Consider the following 19,797-nt stretch of genomic DNA (forward strand, 5'->3'; position numbering starts at 1 on the left):
GTGGTCGTATACTCTCCAAACATCACAGTGGTCGTATACCTCTTCCAAACATCACGGTGGTCGTATACTCTCCAAACATCACAGTGGTCGTATACTCTCCAAACATCACGGTGGTCGTATACTCTCCAAACATCACGGTGGTCGTATACTCTCCAAACATCACGGTGGTCCGTATACTCTCCAAACATCACAGTGGTCGTATACTCTCCAAACATCACGGTGGTCGTATACTCTCCAAACATCACAGTGGTCGTATACTCTCCAAACATCACGGTGGTCGTATACTCTCCAAACATCACAGTGGTCGTATACTCTCCAAACATCACAGTGGTCGTATACTCTCCAAACATTACAATGATTGTTTACACTCCAAACATCATGTTTGGCATTTAAAGATGGTTGCCATACCTTCTGGCTTGCAAATCTTACGAGTTTCTAATATCCGCCTTTCACCAAATTCACACGAGAGAAAAATATTACGCTGATCACTACAACGTTTCGTAAAACGTTTAGCGTCAGTTACATCATCGGTGAGAGATTTATTTAGAGGAAATATATGAGAGTTTGGCAGATAGGGAGCAGCTGCTGGTGTCAGCTGATCGACTGTCAACACGCCAGTCTCCGCCTGACTGTCTTATGGGGAGGACGTTGCTCAGCTCTCTCAAGTAAATATATACTATTCATGCTTTTTGTGACTGAAAAAGATCTGTATGACAGAAATTTGTCTCAATAAATGAGGTAGACTAATTTGAAACATGTTAATAGATAAAGTGGTTGTGAATGCACTGGTTTATATTGTAAAGTTTCTTGAATGGGCTCGTTAGTTGTTAGCTAAGTATAGATTAAATTATTCCTTGTGTGGTGTTCCCACCACATGAGGCCCAGGGAATATAGGCCTAGCGTTGTTTCTGGTAGACTAGGATAAAGTTTACGTGATTTAGTAAAATTGTCAACAAGGATTGTTTGCATTTTTTCCTAGTGTAAACAATTTTGCATCTCATATTTGTACACAAATTTTAACTTGCCCTGAATTGTGCATAACTTTGTTGGGATTACAGGTGGCTTCAGACCTTCAAAATTGGTCATGTAGGCAATACTAAAACCATGAAGGAGTCATTATATTCAGCCCTTTGGTGTATGAGAACACGAATCCCGAACACGTCTTGTACGGGTTTGGCGTCTGCACGTGTTTGGCTGGCGTCTGAACGGGTGGCCAAATACATCTTGTACCTGTGTGGTCACTGTGTTACCTGACAGTGTGAGTGAGGGGTAAGGATGGAGAGGGAGGGTATGAGGGAGTAGAAGACATTAATAAGGGTAGTCAGACCTTTATACTGTATACAGAGGTTAGACAAAGGCCCCATACACATGGGTCTGCATCTTTAACTCATTCCATGATCTCTGAACAAAACACAAATGGTTGGGCATATTCCTTTTCACCTGATGCACCTGTTCACCTAGCAGTAAGCAGGCACGTGGGAGTTAGGCAACTGTTATGGGTTGCATCTTGGGGAAGGTTTGATAGTTTGACCTTGATGGGGACCTAGGTACAAGTGCAGGCTTCTTGTCCCAGACAACAGGAATTCATCAGTTGCTCTCCAGACCCATCAGAGCCCTAGACAAGGTCTCAGGAGACCTTGTCTGTCTCCTTAGGCATAGCTGTCTCTCTAATCACCCATTCATTTTTTGGCCGGCCCCACATGCGATTAATGTAACAGATCCAGCAATATTTATGGGTGCTGTAGTAGGCCTATATTAACATTCTGACAGGATGGGTGTGATGGGACTGTGGGGTGCGGTAGCGGCCGCAGAGGAGGTAGTTCGTCTAGACGACCTTAATGGCTTGGTGCTGGCGTTAGATGCAATGACATGGCTTGTTAAGAGCCGGCTGAGGTATGTATAAGTAGGCCATGCTAGTGGCCAAGAGTAATGTTTCAAAGTGAGTTTTGTACAATATTTAGATTTTTTTCAGATTATTTTGACAGTGGACGAGAGGCTGGAATGTCTAGATTGCTGCACGTAATTAGTGACTTTATCATTTTTACAAATGCTGTAATCTGAGTAACTATTGAACGTGGTTACTTGTGCTCTGAAAAGTAAAACATACAGGTACCCGTTTGGCAGCAGGATGCTGCTTCTGGAAACTTTCCTTGTTAAGGCTTTTCAATAGCTCGGTCGATAGAGCTTTGGCCTCACACTCTTGGGGGTCTGCCGTTCAAGTCACCCAGAGCCCAGGTGATGGACTGTACATGGACCTTTGTATATCTTGTCAGTAAAATAATTGTTTAGATGTCTTTTGATGTGTGTTAGCAGTCTAAAAGCTCAAACCTTCCTTCAGCTCATCTTAATTCCTGCCTTGGTAGTTTTCACTGGAATACAACAGCCAATCAGTTTAGAACCGGGTCCTTGTTTACTGTCAAATGAACAGGGGTAAACGGCTAAGGATCAGCGGCCAAGCGTCCTTCACTACCCAGGGCATGAACACGGCCAATATCACTCTTGGTTAATCACTCACCGTATTAGGTGATTAACCAGGCTGAATTACTTGTGCTAATGTGTGTGTGTGTTTACCAACTCTCTACTAAAGTTTATTTATGTAAAGTATTTCATAATTTTTGTTTTTAATTCCTTATTTTCTCTTTAGTGCTTCTGTAAAAGGTCTCTATATTTGCACTGTGCTAATTTACCCCTGCCGTTTACCTATAATGTGTGACTCTCCTGCAGGACTCTGTTTTACCGCCTCACCAACCTGATTAGAGCCGGTGTTGTGCCTCTTGTGGTCCTGGATGGCAAGGTGTCGGAGTGGAAGCTGCCCCTCATGGGCAAGCGACGCTGGGCTGCCATGCTCCACCAGAAATGTAATATCAGTCTTGCCCGCAAGAAAGCCATGTGAGTGGATGAGTTTGTTTTAGGGGAGTTTGTGTCACTGGGGGATGTATATAATCTTGCTCAAGATTGCAGAGAACGAGTTTCTTCTGTTGGATAGTTGTACTGTACTGTAGTAGTAATTAATATTTAAAGATAATCACTATTATTTTTATTTGTAACTTAGTACACTATATTCATTCATAATTCTATGAAGTTTTAATTACATTATTTTGTCTATTCTGAACCCTAAACATCATAAGGATCCAGGATGAACTGGAATTACCACTTTCATTTAGTGTTGGAGGGGGGTTGATTATTTCAGTCACATTATTGTGAATTATTCTCTGCTCATGGCCACTAACTGTGCACAACATTTTTGGATAAACCTTAAAATTAACATTTGTGATCATGCCTGAACTCAGAGTTAGTGAGTATAAATTTGTTGAATGTCTAAAAGCCATAACTGACATTCTTCTCAAGAGTTAAAAGCAATTAGTGTCCACTAGTGGGGTATGCAGTCTTACAATACAGTACTGTACAGTATTTTATTATTTTTATATACTGTACAAGAGTTTTTGCATTCTTGTAAAGGTCCTTAATCCTAATTTTCCCTGGAATATGACCTGCCAATCGTTTAACAACCAGGTACCCATTCACTGCTGGGTAAACAGCGGCTACAGTTAAGGATTGGTGCATAATCAACCCCCCCCGGACAAGATACAAATCCACGGCAAATCGCTCATGAAGCATGGGGCAAGTGTTTTACCAATGCTCCATGCGACTGCCAATTGGCAGTATATTGGACTAATGTGTACATCACCTCTTGAACTCGTGACACTTTCTTAGCCGTTTAAAGCCACCTCTGAATTACTGTATTTAAAATTCTAACAATTATGTAAATAATCTGGTTTATAATTAAAATGTGACTATTTCTAGACTTGGCTGTTTCAAGCCAGTCTTTAGATACAAATTTTATTAAGTCCATGTACTGTGGGAGGTAATACATTAGTTAAAACACTGAAACCCAGCGGCATTGAGTGTAATTTACTTTGGGGTGACCGTCGCCAGTGGCCTTGACGAGGACAGGACATTATTATGCACTCATATGCGATGCTAGTGTCTTGGTGAAATAATCTGTCAAGCCTGGCCCCGGGCCGGGCTTGGGGAGTAGAAGAACTCCCAGAACCCCATCAACCAGTCATCATTTAAAATGTGACTAACTTGTATAAACAGATTTCGATCTAACAACCTTGGAGGAAAGGAGGAGAGGGAAATCAGGGAATTGGATCATTGCATACTAAATACTGAGTGGAAAATGATTCCAGTGCCTGGAACTATTTTGTAAATACCCAAGACAGTGGTCCCCGTGGCAAAGTGGTAAGACACTCGCCCGGCATTTTGCGAGCACTTTGGCCTGGGTTCGTATCCTGGCCGGGGAGGATTTACTGGGTGTCGGTCCTTAATTGTAGCCTCTGTTCACCCAGCAGAGAATGGGTACCTGGTTGTTAAACAATTTGGCAGGTCATATTCCGGGGAACATAGGATTAAGGACTTGCCCGAAACGCTATGCGTGCTAGTGGCTTTACAAGAATGTAACTCCCTATTTTATAATTAAAAGTTTCCTATAGGGGGTTATTATATAAAGCCCATCTAGCAGTCGGTTTTAGGGGATCCTTTATACCCCCTTAATCTGCTCGTCTAAGTCCTACATGTGGTGCACGTGAAAAAGTATCGGTTATGGATACATTCGGAAACAGTTATTTGGCAATCCAAGTACAGGTGGTAATTGCAAATAGCAATTAAAGCATTTAAAGAATAAAGTTCTCCAGTACTTTTGTATACTTTATTTTTACACCAATATATAAATCCTTTAAATAATCCACTTTGTCTTTCTAATAATAATTAATTATTAGTAATAATTAAGATGTTCTTTGTGTATAATGTGTGAACAGGTGTTGTGTTTCAGGTACAAAGCACCAACAGGCAGGAGAAATGATCGTGTACTCATAGAGGTGAGTACAGTACTATACATGTTGCCTCGGTCAAGATGATGATGATGTTATAGATTCAGCTACTAGGAACAAGGTCCAAGTAGCACGGGCTATGGTGAGCCCGTAGAAGACTTACCTGGCACAGGAACGGTGGTCAAACGGTCAAGAGTTACATGTCGTGAGTGCAGTAACCTAACCCCCCCCCCCCCTCCCCTTTCCCTGGTGTCGGTAGAATCCAAAACTTGAGCCGGAATAGAATTATAACGTCGTAGTGACATTGTACACCATCCATTCACCTTGGCTCTAGGAGACTCGCACTGTGGATTCCGTGTGTAAGGCCGAAGCTCTTATCAACCGAGCTATTATGTAGTCTTAATAAGGAAATTATTTTATCATACACCTTGTTATATAAAAATCAGTTTCTCTATTATTTTGGTTATGCTAGGATAGGTTGAGCTGGGTCTGGTCAGGTTATGTTTACCTAAAGATTAACAATGACTTAGGGTAGTAAAAAATATTTCTCAGGTCTTGGTCCCTGCTCCTAATACCATATTATTGACATATCATAATGTATATCCTCTTGACTGAAAATATTACCAATATGTCCCTCAAGTATGGTAATATAAATCCCTCGGTTATGAAAACTTGACCCATCAGGTGGTGTCGCTGTTCTTCTCGAACACTGTGAGTCTCTCGTTGTGTATGGCATTTCATTTCTCAAAATATATCACTATAGCATGAATAAACATAAGTAACTGATTTTGATAAAATATTTGTTTGAACTATGAAAGAATATTTGAAAAGTTTGCTGGAAAAGAATATAGGAATAGGGAGGATAGCATAGGAATACAGTAAAAGATAATGTGCATATAGTACACTATACTGGAAAAGGATGGATGGGTTCTTTATGGATAGGCATTAGAACATAATAAAGTCAACTGCAGAAGGCCTACTGGCCTCTACAAGTCGGACACTATTTTTATCCATCTAAATTCATTCGTATATATGTCTAGCATATGCCTGAAACGAGACAAATGATACTTTCGTTGTGACTGTTAAGGAGAAATTGGCTTCTCTTCACAGCTGTTGCAGAGTATGGGAGTGCCATTCATGCAGAGCAACGGAGAGGCTGAGAAGCTGTGTGTGTGGCTGGAGCAACAAAAGGTGAGCCCTTAACATGATGAAAGTGTCAAGTAGTGCATGATCCTTAACTTGTAATACTTGGGTACAATGCATTTTTTTATAGCATTTAAAACCTGAACAGGAATGAAATTGACTCGTAGTGACATTATGCACCTTATACGAACCACTGTGTGTGTGTGTACTTACCTAGTTGTGCTTGTGGGGGTTGAGCTCTGGCTCTTTGGTCCCGCCTCTCAACGGTCAATCAACTAATGTACAGGTTCCTGAGCCTACTGGGCTCTAATATCTACACTTGAAGCTGTGTATGGAGTAGCCTCCACTACATCGCTTCCTAATGCATTCCATTTGTCTACTACTCTATCACTGAAAAAGTTCTAATGTGTCTATGGCTCATTTGGGCACCAAATTTCCACCTGTGTTCCCTAGTGCATGTGCCCCTTGTGTTAAAATGTCTGTCTTTATATACCCTTTCAATTCCTCTGAGAATCTTGTGTGTGATAATCATGTCCCCCTCTGTCTCCCAGTGACGTGAGGTTTAATTCATGTAGTCTCATCGTAGCTCATACTCCTCAGTTCGGGTACTAGTCTGGTGGCAAACCATTGAACCTTTTCCAGTTTAGTCTTACGCTTGACAAGATATGGACTCCATGCTGGAGCCGCATACTCCAGGATTGGTCTAACACATGTGGTATATAATGTTCTGAAAGATTCTTTACACAAGTTTCTAAAGGCTGTTCTTATGTTAGCCACCCTGGCATATGCCGCTGATGTTATCCTCTTGATTTGAGCTTCAGGGGATAGGTCTGCCGTGATATCAACCCCAGGTCTTTCTCTTTGACTCTTGAAGTATTTCATCTCCCAAATGATACCTTGTATTTGGTCTCCTGCTCCCTACACCTATCATTACATTACATTTGCTTGGGTTAAACTCTAGCAACCATTTGTTCAACCATTCCTGCAGCTTGTCCAGGTCTTCTTGAAGCCTCAAGCTGTCCTCCTGTCTTAATCCTTCTCATAATTTTGGCGTCGTCAGCAAACATTGAGAGGAATGAGTCTGTACCCTCTGGGAGGGTATTTACGTATATCAGAAACAGGATAGGTTCAAGTACAGAGCCCTGTGGGACTCCACTGGTGACTTCATGCCAATCTGAGGTCTCACCCCTCATTGTAACTCTGCTTCCTATTTGCTTAGGTACTCCCTTATCCACTGGAGCGCCCTACTAGTTACTCCTGCCTGTTTCTCCAGCTTATGCATCAGCCTTTTATGGGGTACTGTCAGGCTTTCCGACAGTCCAAAAAAATGCAGTCCGCCCAGCCTTCTCTTTCTTGCTTAATCTTTGTCACCTGATCGTAGAATTCTATTAAGCCTGTAAGGCAAGATTTACCCTGCCTTGTATGGGCCCATTGGCCCATACAAGGCAGCTCCTATTATAACCACGGAATGAGAAGGGGGTAGTAATAGGAATAAGAGGAGGATAGCAAGGGAACATAAGAGAAAACAATGAACAGAAAAAAAAAAGAGAAGAGAAAGAAAAGGAAAGAGAAAGAAAGATAAATGGAAGGGTAAGCTTATGTTAGGTCACGTTTGTTGGAAAGATTAGAGAATGGTCCAGGACGGACCGAAACATCGTCGTCCCTTCACCTTCCAGTTGGCTACATTTTAGAGTTGCAATTGAGGTTCCTGGGTCTGATTTCCAGGTGGGACAGAAGGTGTTGGCACATTTCCTTTCACCTAGCAGGAAATGGGCAACTGTTGTGGAGTTACATCCTGGGGGAGGGTCAGTAGCTTGACCTTGGGGTAGAAGACCTTGATAAAAGCCTAAAATATAAATATACGCAGGCTTTCTCTCTCTGACAAAACAAATTTTCACATACTGCACTTTCATGAAATATTTTATCATAGGTTGTCATATTTGGTTATGATGGTAAGCACTCCTAAGAATGTGTGTAATGTTACGACTGTTGTTTCTCAGCTTGTTGACGGCATAATAACTGAAGACAGTGATGTGCTTCTGTATGGTGCACAAACTGTGTATAGAAAACTCTCGACAGCACCCGGCAGCAGTGGCTTAAGGTATAGTTTGTCAGTTTCACGTTTGGTCTAACGCCTTAATGTTTCAAGTGTAATGATGTAAACATTGCCATACTTGTGCATCCAGCAACTGCCTGACCAAACTCCTAAGTTCAGTTTATTATTTTAACTGAAGGATATCATCTCTTGTGCCAATGATGTATGCCCGAAATGCTCTGCGTATTAATGGCTTTATATACAGTATTGTACTTCTCTTGCCTACAAATTCTCCAATGTTTTACGTATCATATATGTACTCTAGCATAAATAAATAAATTATTATTATTATTATTATTATTATTATTATTATTACACAGAAATCACAATAACGTGATATATCCATGAACAAATTTACAAGGGCCTTGATGAGGGTTGGAACCTATGTGCTCTAGTCAACTGTACCACAACACAGTTGGGAGTGGGGGGGGGAGAATTAGTAGTTAATTAACAGTTGAGAGGCGGGCTGAAAGAGCAGAACTCAACCCCCGCAAGAACAACTAGGTGAATACAGTATAAGTATTGCAACCTGGAGTGCTACTGCCCCATGAGGATCCCAAGGCTTCCACTGAAGCCTAACCGAGGTTTCACACAATTCCTCCCATGCACTCTGGCTCTGTCAACCAAATAGTTCCACCTCTGATGCCACTACCCCTAACTCGTGGGGGTAGTAGCACTTGAGGTTGCAATATTTGTAGTGTCATGATAGTTGACTAGAGCACGTCTGGGACCATCCAGAGCATAGGTTCCAGCCCTCATTAAGGTCCTTGTGAATTTGTTCATTATTATTTTCACTTTCATAAGGACAGAAAGCCTGTGGGTTGTAGAGGTTACCACATTATTTTTTTTTGTTCTGAATTATTGCAGTATCTTAGTGTTTATACTTCAGCAGGAAAGAGATCCCCATAGATTTATTACCTTGTTGAAGAGAGGGGGTGGAAAAGCCTCTTCCATTGTTTGACTCGCATTGTGACTTGTTGAGAAAGACGCTGTTGTCCTTTGCACGAGTCACAAACGTTTTTAAAATGGTCTGTTGATATCTAACTTTTTCAGTATTTTAACGAACCAAATGAGGTCATCTGTCATACAGTATCTTGTTTGTAGACTTGTTAACCCTGGCATTCATCTGTGAATGTGTGTGTGTATGGGATATAATTCATGTTGTTGGGGACAGGAAGCCCATGAATATATATACTTAAGGCTTATATCAAGGTTCCTCCAAGGTCAAACTACTGACCCTTCCCCAGGATGCAACCCCACAACAGTTGGCCGTCTCCCAGGTACCTAGTTACTGATAGGTGAAAAGAAACATGCCCAACCATTTCTGTCCCACCCGGGAATTCATTGCAGGATCCTCAGTTGATAGTCAAGAACAAAGCAAAGTGTACGAGGAGACTGTCATATAATCCAGTGTTTCACACCATATGTTCGGGTTCTGGTATTATCAAGTCACGAATTGGTTTAGTAATAATCATGTTATTTTACAGTATAGTAATTGGCAAGATAAAGGGTGTGACATTTAGGGTACAAGTTGTGTAATTATCGTATGACAAAAATATTACATGTGAACTGTTACTGATCTCTCTCAAAGTATCTGGCCAAAATGTTTTACATTAGTTGTGGCTTTTATTTGTTGTGCACTTACACCTACAATTTACCTCCTCATATGTACTTTTATATGCATTTATTATGAATAATATGATTATTATTATATATATTTTTTTAATATAGATACTAAAATATTTACAAACCCTTCAGGAAATCTTTGAAAATATTAAAGATTGAGTCACTGCACATACTCTCAAGTCTACTGTATATCTTTAAACCCTGAACTACAATGCCAGTCCTCAACTTAAGCACTTTTTCTAACAAGTCGTAATAGAATTCATCGGCACCACATGAGAAACAAATATTTTATTTACATTATAGCGAGATTCAACCAAAGCAGAAATTCTATGCAAATCAAGGGTCTCAAATTGTGGAATGACTTCTCAAATTGTGGAATGACTTCTCAAATGTAATAAAAAGCTGTACATCTTCCAACCAGTTTAAAGGAGAGACCTGCCTGTCACCATTAAATATCACCTTTATATTGTATATCAACGGTTTCAGTGGTTTCAAGGGGAAACTGTCAAGCTCAACAAGCCACAATGTAGGACTGAGAACAGGTGCTTTTTCACCCACAGGGTTATTAACCTGTGGAACTGCTGACCTGCCCAAGCTATAACTGCTAAAACTGTTATGACTTTCACAATATACCTGAAAAAAGATCATAAAGGCAAATGGTGGGCGGGGAGGGGGTGACCTTTGACAAGCCCCAGGCTTCCTGTCCTTGTTGAGGCCACTAGGGTTAGTGGCCCTCAGGTAAATCGGGTAAATACCTGTAATTATTATTACAGGTATCGGAGTGAGAACGTGAGGGAAAAGTGCGGTCTGACGCATCACTCTCTGATTGGCTTGGGAGTGTTGGTTGGCTGTGATTTACTGCCATCTGGAGCTGCAGGAATTGGACTCAAGAAGGCACTGAAACTTGTTCACGATGCTGCTCTTGGGTACGTTATTTCAGTTGACGACAATGTATAAATTTGATTCTTGATTGCACTTGTATTCAAAAATATTTGAAAAACTATTATACTTACAGCTTCACTCCTTCTTAGCTAAACGTGACATACTTAGCTCTGGTCAATGAGTTGAGATCCCTAAAACAGCACCAGCACATTAATGTTTTCATTAATGTGCTTTACTTGATACATGCAGCTCTTGACAAGAACAAATACCCTGTAGGTTTATTTGTTGACCTGTGTGACACTTTTGACACCGTTAACCACAATAACCTTCTCAAGCTGCAACACTATGGCGTCAGAGGTCACTCTCTTCACTACTTGCAATCTCACCTCGGTGACAGGCAGCAGTGTGTTTCTGTGAGCAATACTCCCACTTTGCCTATTATCATTGGCATTCCTCAGGATAGTATTCTTGGTCCACTTCTCTTTCTCATTGACATCAGTGATCTTCTAAATGCCACTCGACACCTAATACTATTTGGTGATGTATCGACCTTCATTTTCTCCCATGCTAACCCACTTATTCTAAATGATATGGTGAATACTGAACTAAAAAAAATATAAATAAATCTATCTGTGGCCAAATGCTAGAAATTCACCCTTAACGTTGATAAAACATTTTAATTTAAAAAAAAAAAGTCCACCAATCAAATTAACTAAGAACTAACAATGCTCAAATTAAGAAGAGAGTACAGTAGATGGGAAATTCCTTGATGTTCTCAGTGATAACAAGCTGAATTTCCATTGCCATATACAAAATACAAGTTTCTAAAACAGTAGTCTTCGCTACCTTGCGGGGTCCTTACAACATCCTCGCTCTCACCTCTGTCGTGCTTTGACTTTTACCCCTCCTGTAGTTCCTGTTCCTCTTCACCTCCCTCTTTCTGTCCGGTTGTCTCGCTTGCAGGATTCTCTTTCGGTTCAAATTACCAATATTTCTCCTCGTATTGTTCCATCCTTGCCCCCGTGGAGGGTCCCCCTTACAAAATTTTGTACATCCCTGACCCACATCACTAAACCCTTTTACCCCTCCTATGGTTTTGAAACTCCTTTTCCTTGAACAATTTTCTTCACACTCCCACTCAATTTCCATTTTCACTGATGGGTCTAAGTCTGCAGGCGGTGTGGGCTCCTCTGTTGTTTTAACTGAATAAACCTGTGTGTCGCCTACCTCCAGAGACTAGCATCATCATGGCAGGACTTTATGCTATTCCCTATGCTCTTTGTCTCCTGCTTTCCCAGTGTCAATCCTCCTTTGTGGTGGTAGTTGACTCTCGTAGTGCCCTCATGGCCCTGGAGTCCTTTAATCCAGTCCAGCCTGTGGTCGTCGAGATTCAACATTGGCTGTTTCTTATCACGAGTAAATTTTAAGTCAGTAGAGTTTTGCTGGGTTCCCAGCCATATTGGTGTGTCTTTTAAATGAGCATGCAGACGCTGCCGCTAAGGAAGCTATCCGCTCTTGTCCCATCTCCCGTAAAGGTATTCCTTTTTCCAACTTTTACCCCAGTTATTCATTCCTCCATCTTTGTCTGTTGGCAGAGTTGTTGGTCTTCTGTTGCTGGTAACAAACTGCGTACTCTTAAGAGTAGTATGTCCTGGTGGCCTTCCTCCTACCACCGTAACCGGCGGTGGGAAACGGCTCTGGCAAGGTTGTGTATTGGCCCTACACGCTTAACTCACGGCCACTTAATGGAGCGCCACCCCTGCTCCTTATTGTCTAAATTGCATTGCACCTCTTAGTCGTGCATATCCTTGTTGAATGTCCTGACTTCCAGCACAAGCGTGTCTTGCTTTCTGACTGTCCCTTGTGGTCACTTGTCCCTCAATAGAATTCTTAGTAAATTGGATACTTTTGATATTGTTCGCCTTGTGCGTTTCTGTTCTTGTATTGGCATCCTTGGTGATATCTAGCGCCCTCTGATTATTCCCCACATTTGATGGTGCTACATAGCCTTCCCGGTTTGGTGTCTTCTTTTGATAATTACTTAAGTTGACTCCCATACCAGGAATGGTTGAAGGGCCACAGGGCTAACACTAAAAATCAGACATGACAAGGCAGATCTCGTCAAAACTTTCTACTTTTATTTCAGTGAGGAGCGAGGTCTACGTGAGCTGCTTCACCAACACGTAGGGCAACACCAGAGAAAGGAAGTGAATGTAGCATTAACAGAGTTCCTCTCCAGCCCTGTGGTCACAGACTTTGTACAGACTGAACTCCAGCCACCAGACACACCCATGTTTATGGTGAATGAGATTTGTTATATTTTTTATTTATATATACAAGAATTCTGACATTGTTGTAACGCCATAAGCACGCATAGCACAGTACAAAGGTCTTGCAATAGAACTTGATGCCATATTAGGGCGCCTGACAGCTGAGTGGACAGAGCTTCGGATTCGTAGTCCTGAGGTTTTCCGGGTTCGCTCCCTGGTGGAGGCAGACACAAATGGGGCAAAATGTTTCTTTCATCCTAATGCCCCCTGTTACCTAGCAGTAAATAGGTACCTGGGAGTTAGTTGCTACCGGCTGCTTCCTGGGGGGGGGGGGGGGGGGGTAACAAAAAGGAGGCCTGGTCTTTGACCAGGCCACGGGGACGCTAAGCCCCGAAATCATCTCAAGATAACCTCAAGAAGATACAGTGGAACTCTGGTGTATGAATTTAATCCACTCTAAGAAGTGCATTGTTACCCGAATATTTACACCAAATCAATTTTCCCATAATAAATGATGGAAATTTAATTAATCTGTTCCACATACCCAAAAATATTAACTTAAATATACAGTACATTTTATACAGAATACTACTCTTATTTTTTATTGCACTTTACCTTTATTGAGGACTCTTGTTGGCGTATGTAAGGCGGTGAGGAGTGAGAGGGGGCAAGATGTTAGTGTCTGGAAGGGGGAAGTCTCTCCATTATATAAGGCAGTTTCTGGGGGAACTGTATCAATGTTTTATAGGCATACACAAGGACCTGGTTGTGGTTCACAGGTTGTTTGTCTCGCTAAGAATCTGTCTAAAGACACTTGTTTTTGCCTGTGTTTTAACAGTTGTCTGTAGTGAGGTAATCAAGCGAGATGTCACTGTCATTAAAAAGATTACTTACAGCTTTATCTGGACGAGTCTTTTCTGCAAAATTTGGCAGTTCTTCCCATCCTGCACTAGCCAGATCAACCACAAGCATATAGTCGTCTTTTTTTTTTTTTTTTTCTGTAGTCATCCTCAATTATTTTCTAAGGTTGAACCTTATCACTGACTTTCTTAGGACCCATGGCATGATATATAATATGAGCGTTTTTGTTCAGCAGCTAAAAAAAAAAAAAAACACGCTTAGTCTTCATAGGGAATTCAAACGCAGTTATCACTAGGCAAATTTCATGAATTTACCCATGGGCCACTAACACTGTAATGGCCTCAATGAGGACAAGAAGCCGGTGACTTGTCAGAGGTCCCCCCCCCCCATTTGTCCTAATGACTTGTACATGGGTAAACTGATTGTACTTTGCCCCGCAGAACTCTGGTGTGTGACCCATACAAGTACAGTATGAACAAGCGAGTCATACCCCGGAGTGAACATTTTACACCACAGCAAATTTTGACGAAATTGTCATTGTATACCAAAAAACTTGTACTTGGGCACTCATACATCAAGATTCTGCTGTACAATATTGCATATATTATTATTATACTCTGGTTATCATTTATATTGATATATTTATGATTAACGTTGTATTGAACATAATTGTCTTGAAACTAATTAGAAATTGACTTATTTGCATTGAAACAGTAATTAGTTTGACTGTGTTAATTTTTTAGTTTGACCACTTGGACTGGACGGTAGAGCGATGGTCTCGCTTCTTGCAGGTCGCAGCTCAATCCCTGGCCGTCCAAGTGGTTGGGCACCATTCCTTTCCCCCGTCCCATCCCAAATCCTTATCCTGATCCCTTCCAAGTGCTGAATACTGTACTTGTAATGACTTGGTGCTTTCTTCTGATAATTACCTTACCTTGAAAATTAATATTTATTTTTTCTTCTCACTTTTTTTTCCTCAACCGTCCCTTCCCATTCCTCCTCCTCCTCTGTACCCTCTCAGACTCTCGGCACCAAGTGTTGGCACTTGTCAAAGGAGAAGAGTTTGTCATTGATTGCGCCTCTCTTAATCAGGTGAGACATTGTGCATCTGCTTCTTAATTAATGGCACTATCTTCTTATTTATTATTATTTATTTATTTATATATATACAAGAAGGTACATTGGGATTGTGAGGATACATAGTACAGGTATAGTAGTTACAATCTTGTAAAGCCACTAGTACACGACACGCAGCGTTTCGGGCAGATCACGATCTTCTCAGATATAATAGGATAAAAACCCACGCTTATGTGTTTATGAATATACAATAATAATACTTTAATAATGATGCTTGATTCATAAGCGTATGCATACAAAGAGCCCGGAACAGGAACAATTGTAGGTACAGGGGGATGCATGCAACATGTAACCACTACCACGCAAAATGTTTCCCACAAAACACTGAATAAACAAATCCACAAGGGCCGTGACGAGGATTCGAACCTGCGTCCGGGAGCATCCCAGACACTGCCTTAATCTGCTCCCGGACACAGGTTCGAATTTTTTCATTTGATGCATCACGTTAGTGTGATCTGTGTGTAGTGTAAAAAACACTGAATAATTTAGAGACAATTATTCTAAGGTACAATGGAGTAAATACACATCATACTAAATGAAGTTAACTTAACTTGTATATTAGAATGATCAAGAAATATAAAAAATGTACAATATTACCTTACCTGAGGGGCCACTAACACAATGGTCTTGACAAGGAGAGGAAGCCAGCAGCTTGTCAAAGATCCCCCCCTCCATCATTTGTCCCAATGATTTTTTCATGCTGAATGTTAAAGTTCAGCAGAGTTTTTGCATTTATGGCTTCAGCAGGTAGGCTGTTGCATGGGGTTTATAACCTTGTGGCTGAAAATGCATCTTCTGTTTTCTGTCCTACATTGTGACTTGTTGAGCTTGAAGCTGTTGCTCCTTGTTTTGGTTATCTTATTTTTTAAGAAATTGTCAAGATCAACATCCTCCAAACTCTTAGGTATTTTGAACGCTTCGATGAGATCAGCCCTGTCAAGTCTGGTTTGTAGGGTTGTTAGCCCTGAGACCCCTTAAGTTTTCCTGGCACAAGAGTTAACTTAGTTCTGGAATTATTTTTGTTGCCTGGTGTTAAACTTTCTCCACTGAAGCTATATCTTTCTGAAGATGAGGTCTCCATGCCAGGATGCAGTAATCCAGGAAGGGGCACACCAGAGATTTATACAGTTGAATAACTACCTTTTCATTAAAGTCAAAGGTACGCTTGATTATTCCTATGATTTGGTTAGCGTTTTTATACTGCAGCTCCCACCTGTTGTGCAACTTTCAGTGAATGATGGAGTCTGGCTCCAAGGTCCTTTTCTTCATCAATCTGCTTGGTAATGCTGTTAATTTCGTAGTTGCAACGCGGATTGTTATGACCCACATGCAAGGTCTTGCATTTATCGATGTTAAAAAGTATTTGCCAGTCTTCTGACCATTTGTGGAGTTCATGCAGCTCTCTTTGTAAGACCGCAATAACAATTTCACTTCCCCATTTACCATAAATCTTTGTCATCTGCAAATTTGATGACGATGTTTGTAATATTCTCATTTGTCATTGATGTATGTGACTAAAAAGGTTGGTGGCAAAAGGGACCCGCTTGAGGTTCCCCACTTACACTTCTCCAGTCAGATTCATTCCCATTTAGCATGGCCCATTGTTTCTGTGTTTTAGCTATTGTTTAATCCATTCTAGTATTCTACCATTTATTCCATGTGCCTGTAGTTTCCTTGCTGGTCTTTAATGCGGTACCTTATCATTGGAGGTTGAGTTATACAAGGGCACAATGATGGAGAAAACAGAAGTTGGTGAAAAAGAAGCTTCCTGAGCTCATCGGGTAAAAATACAATGTCTCGCTCCAATATCTGGAGAATATTATGGCATCTAAATTGTCTTGATGTTCACAAGAGATATTTAACTCGTATTATGTTTATCTTTTAAGATGGTATCTTGACATTGGAGACATACCTGGCACCGATATCACTTACTTGTCATGCTATGAGCCACACGACAAAGTGTTTGGGTCAACGACGTCGTCAGACGAGCTGCCGATGTACTTAAAGATATCCTGGAGTGTCCGTTGGCAAGATTTGGAGGTACGTGTTAAGACTGTGGAGGCCACGAAGGTGTTCCAGCAGGCCTACACAGTAAAGCCAAGACAGTAATACTGTACTGGTAATTCATGTATCTGCAGGAACGTTATAAGTGAAGCTCAAACAGTATTACTGCAAGATGCATTGAAACTCTTCGTATCTCTCGCTATTACCTTCACCTGAGAGAAATTTCTCATTGCAAATAATTGTTAAAGTATTACACTATTTTGTTATTTTTTTTTTTAAAGTATTAGTTAAGTTTGTAAACTTTTAATATATATAAGTACAGTAACAGTACTAATAAGATTTGATAAGTGATGATTTTATAAGATTTTTGTAAGTCCTGGCAAGGTTAAATAGAGATGGTAAAGCTAGTATGTGTTTGTTTAATGGGGATGGTAGTGATTGATTAGTGATTGTAGCAGTCGTTGATGAGCACTGGCGGCAGCTGTTGACGGCTGGCGGCAGCTGTCGATGACGGCTGGCGGCAGCTGTCGATGACGGCTGGCAGCAGCTGTCGATGACGGCTGGCAGCAGCTGTCGATGACGGCTGGCAGCAGCTGTCGATGACGACTGGCGGCAGTGGTTGAGTGTAGTTATACACGAGGAGTTGATTGATATGAGCCGATAACATAAAATGGCAACATCAGTAAGGTTTGATAAGCACTCAACTTTCTTACATTGTGCAAGTGAAGGAACACTTTTTGTTTCAATAATAATTATATATTTTCAATTATATTTTTTCTTCCGAGAGATTTATATATATACATGTACATCAGTAAGGCTGTGAAAAAAGACATTATGATAGTGTGGTGGTGGTACTACTTTGGATTCATTAGTAAAGTTCTGTGGAATATAATGTCTTGAATATTTGTCTTTGAGGCAAAGAAATGGCATAGCAGGTTTGATTTCTTTATTTAAATTTATGTGCAGGATTGTACTTTATTTTGTTAAATAGAATTATATGTTTTCAACTTGTTCTACCTCATTTTGTATGTTATATAAACGTATGTGTGTGTGTGTGTAAAATAGATATGTAAAGATATGTAAGCTATACTCTTATGGTTGGTAGATGAACGTACAGTATGTGCGTTTCCTATCATGACCTGTACACACAGTGTATCCTGGGGTATCTGGTACTGTGTATCCTGTCATGCCTGGTACTGTGTATCCTGTCATGGCTGGTATTCAACACAGTGTGCGTGTGGGCCATCATGTCCAGTACTGTGTACCTGTGCCACATGCAAGTTTCTGGCACTTTAAACTTTATTTTGTAAAGTTTTTTACCTTAAGTATAAATTGATGTTAATTTTTTATATTAAATGTACTAACTTAATTGTATTTTTGTCCCAAATTTTCAAGTTACTTTACCTGAATTTACCTGAGGGCTGCCATCTTCAGTGGCCTTTATGGGGACAGGAAGCCAGAGGTTTGTCATAGCCCCCTCCCCCCCTTTCATTCCCAGCAATTGTTCCTCAGGATTTTTCCAATTTGATTTGAACTTTCTTAATGTCTTGGCATTTACGGCCTTGGTGAGTAGACGGTTCCATGGGTTTATAACCCTGTGGGTGAAAAATCATTGTTTTCCATCCTACACTGTGGCTTGTTGAGACTGAAGTTGTTGAACTTGCTCAGTATTGTAAAGGTCATGGATAAGAGCCAGCCTGTCATGCCTGGCTTGCAGTGTTCTGTAGCTAACACTCATTCCTGGTTTGAGTATTGACTTAGTTCTGGGTGTTTTCTTTTTAAGATGGTCTTGTAATTCAACTTGGGTGGGGGTACCTTGATATAAGCCTAACGTATATGAATGCACACTGGCTGCCTGTCCCCCAACACAATGGGTACCTAAGTTTTAGAGTTTAATTTGTTCCTGGAGACCGAAGCTAGTTTCCCCCATAAGAAATAATTTGAAATGAATTAATCCGTTCCTGACTACCCAAAAACCTCACTTCAAGCTAAATTTTATACCTAATTCATCTAAATCTACACTAAAAAACTATGTTAAAGTTATTACTTACCCTTGCTGATGACTGCTGTTGGTGTATGGAAGATGAGGAGAGGGGGGGGAGGAGGAGAGGTGTTACCTTTTGGAAGGGGAGTCCCCTTCCATTATAACATCAGGCAGTAATGCTTTTTCTGGAGTGCATACTGTGGCACGTTTTGCCTGCATACCACTAGGTCCTGGTTGTGGCTCACTGCTTGATTTTCTCACAACGAAACGATCCATTGAAGATTCTTTTTCCCTTTGCAACACTTGTCTGTAGTACATCACATTGTCATTTAAAAGGTCAATACAACAGCCTGTTACAGCTTTCATCTAAGTTTTTTCAACAACTTTGCAGTTCTTCCCATACTTCACACATTTTCTTAATGAGGAAGGGACTGCCTCTACTCACAACTATTTTCTTAGACCTGCAGATGTACTTGCCTGTTCGTGACTATGGGGAATTTGGGTCTAGCGCGCTCTAATCCCTGCTTACTAGCCTTGTACCTGTTGGATTAAAGCTCCAATATTCTAACTCTCAATATTGGAACTACAACGGGTCCAGGTAGTACAGTGGGGTTCGTTCTCGACTCACAATTGAGAATTCCGGATTCGAATCTCGGGTGAGACAGAAATGGTTTGGTACACTTCCTTTCACCTAATGCCTCTGTTCACCTACCAGTGAATAGATACTCGGGAGTTAATCAGCTTGTTGTGGGGTTGCATCCTGGGGGCTCAGAAATGCTGCCTTGAGGGGGGGGGGGGTCTTGATAAAAGCCAAATGCGTATGAATACACTCTGGCTTCCTAATCCCCAATCCCCCGACACAATGAATTATTATCTGTCGAACCTTTCTTTAACTTTTTGAATGGAGAGGTGGCTTCCACAGCTAATCAGTACTCACCTAATTGTGCTTGCGGGGTTTGAGCT

At 41.0% G+C, this 19,797-nt stretch overlaps 1 protein-coding gene across 1 annotated transcript; it reads left to right on the top strand.

Annotated features, from left to right (window-relative positions):
• The first annotated feature begins 569 nt into the window (after positions 1–569).
• Positions 570–18,219, top strand: LOC123764770 (flap endonuclease GEN homolog 1). Its single transcript, XM_069337705.1, has 10 exons — positions 570–665; positions 1,771–1,893; positions 2,725–2,889; positions 4,835–4,880; positions 5,943–6,023; positions 7,976–8,076; positions 10,470–10,622; positions 12,725–12,878; positions 14,731–14,801; positions 16,733–18,219. The coding sequence occupies exons 1-10, from the start codon at positions 637–639 to the stop codon at positions 16,953–16,955; spliced, it is 1,146 nt and encodes a 381-aa protein (XP_069193806.1). The 5' UTR covers positions 570–636; the 3' UTR covers positions 16,956–18,219.
• Positions 18,220–19,797: the final 1,578 nt, after the last annotated feature.

Source organism: Procambarus clarkii, chromosome 5, assembly GCF_040958095.1.
Source record: "Procambarus clarkii isolate CNS0578487 chromosome 5, FALCON_Pclarkii_2.0, whole genome shotgun sequence".
Classification (NCBI taxonomy): Eukaryota; Metazoa; Arthropoda; class Malacostraca; order Decapoda; family Cambaridae; genus Procambarus; species Procambarus clarkii.

What these genes read in the sequence shown, in the direction of transcription:
- LOC123764770 (XM_069337705.1), top strand. Translation starts at nt 637, where the DNA reads ATGGGGAGGACGTTGCTCAGCTCTCTCAA. An exon ending in CTTGTTAAGAGCCGGCTGAG is followed by an intron (nt 1,894 to 2,724) that starts GTATGTATAAGT and finishes ACTCTCCTGCAG; the next exon opens with GACTCTGTTTTACCGCCTCA. An exon ending in CTTGCCCGCAAGAAAGCCAT is followed by an intron (nt 2,890 to 4,834) that starts GTGAGTGGATGA and finishes GTTGTGTTTCAG; the next exon opens with GTACAAAGCACCAACAGGCA.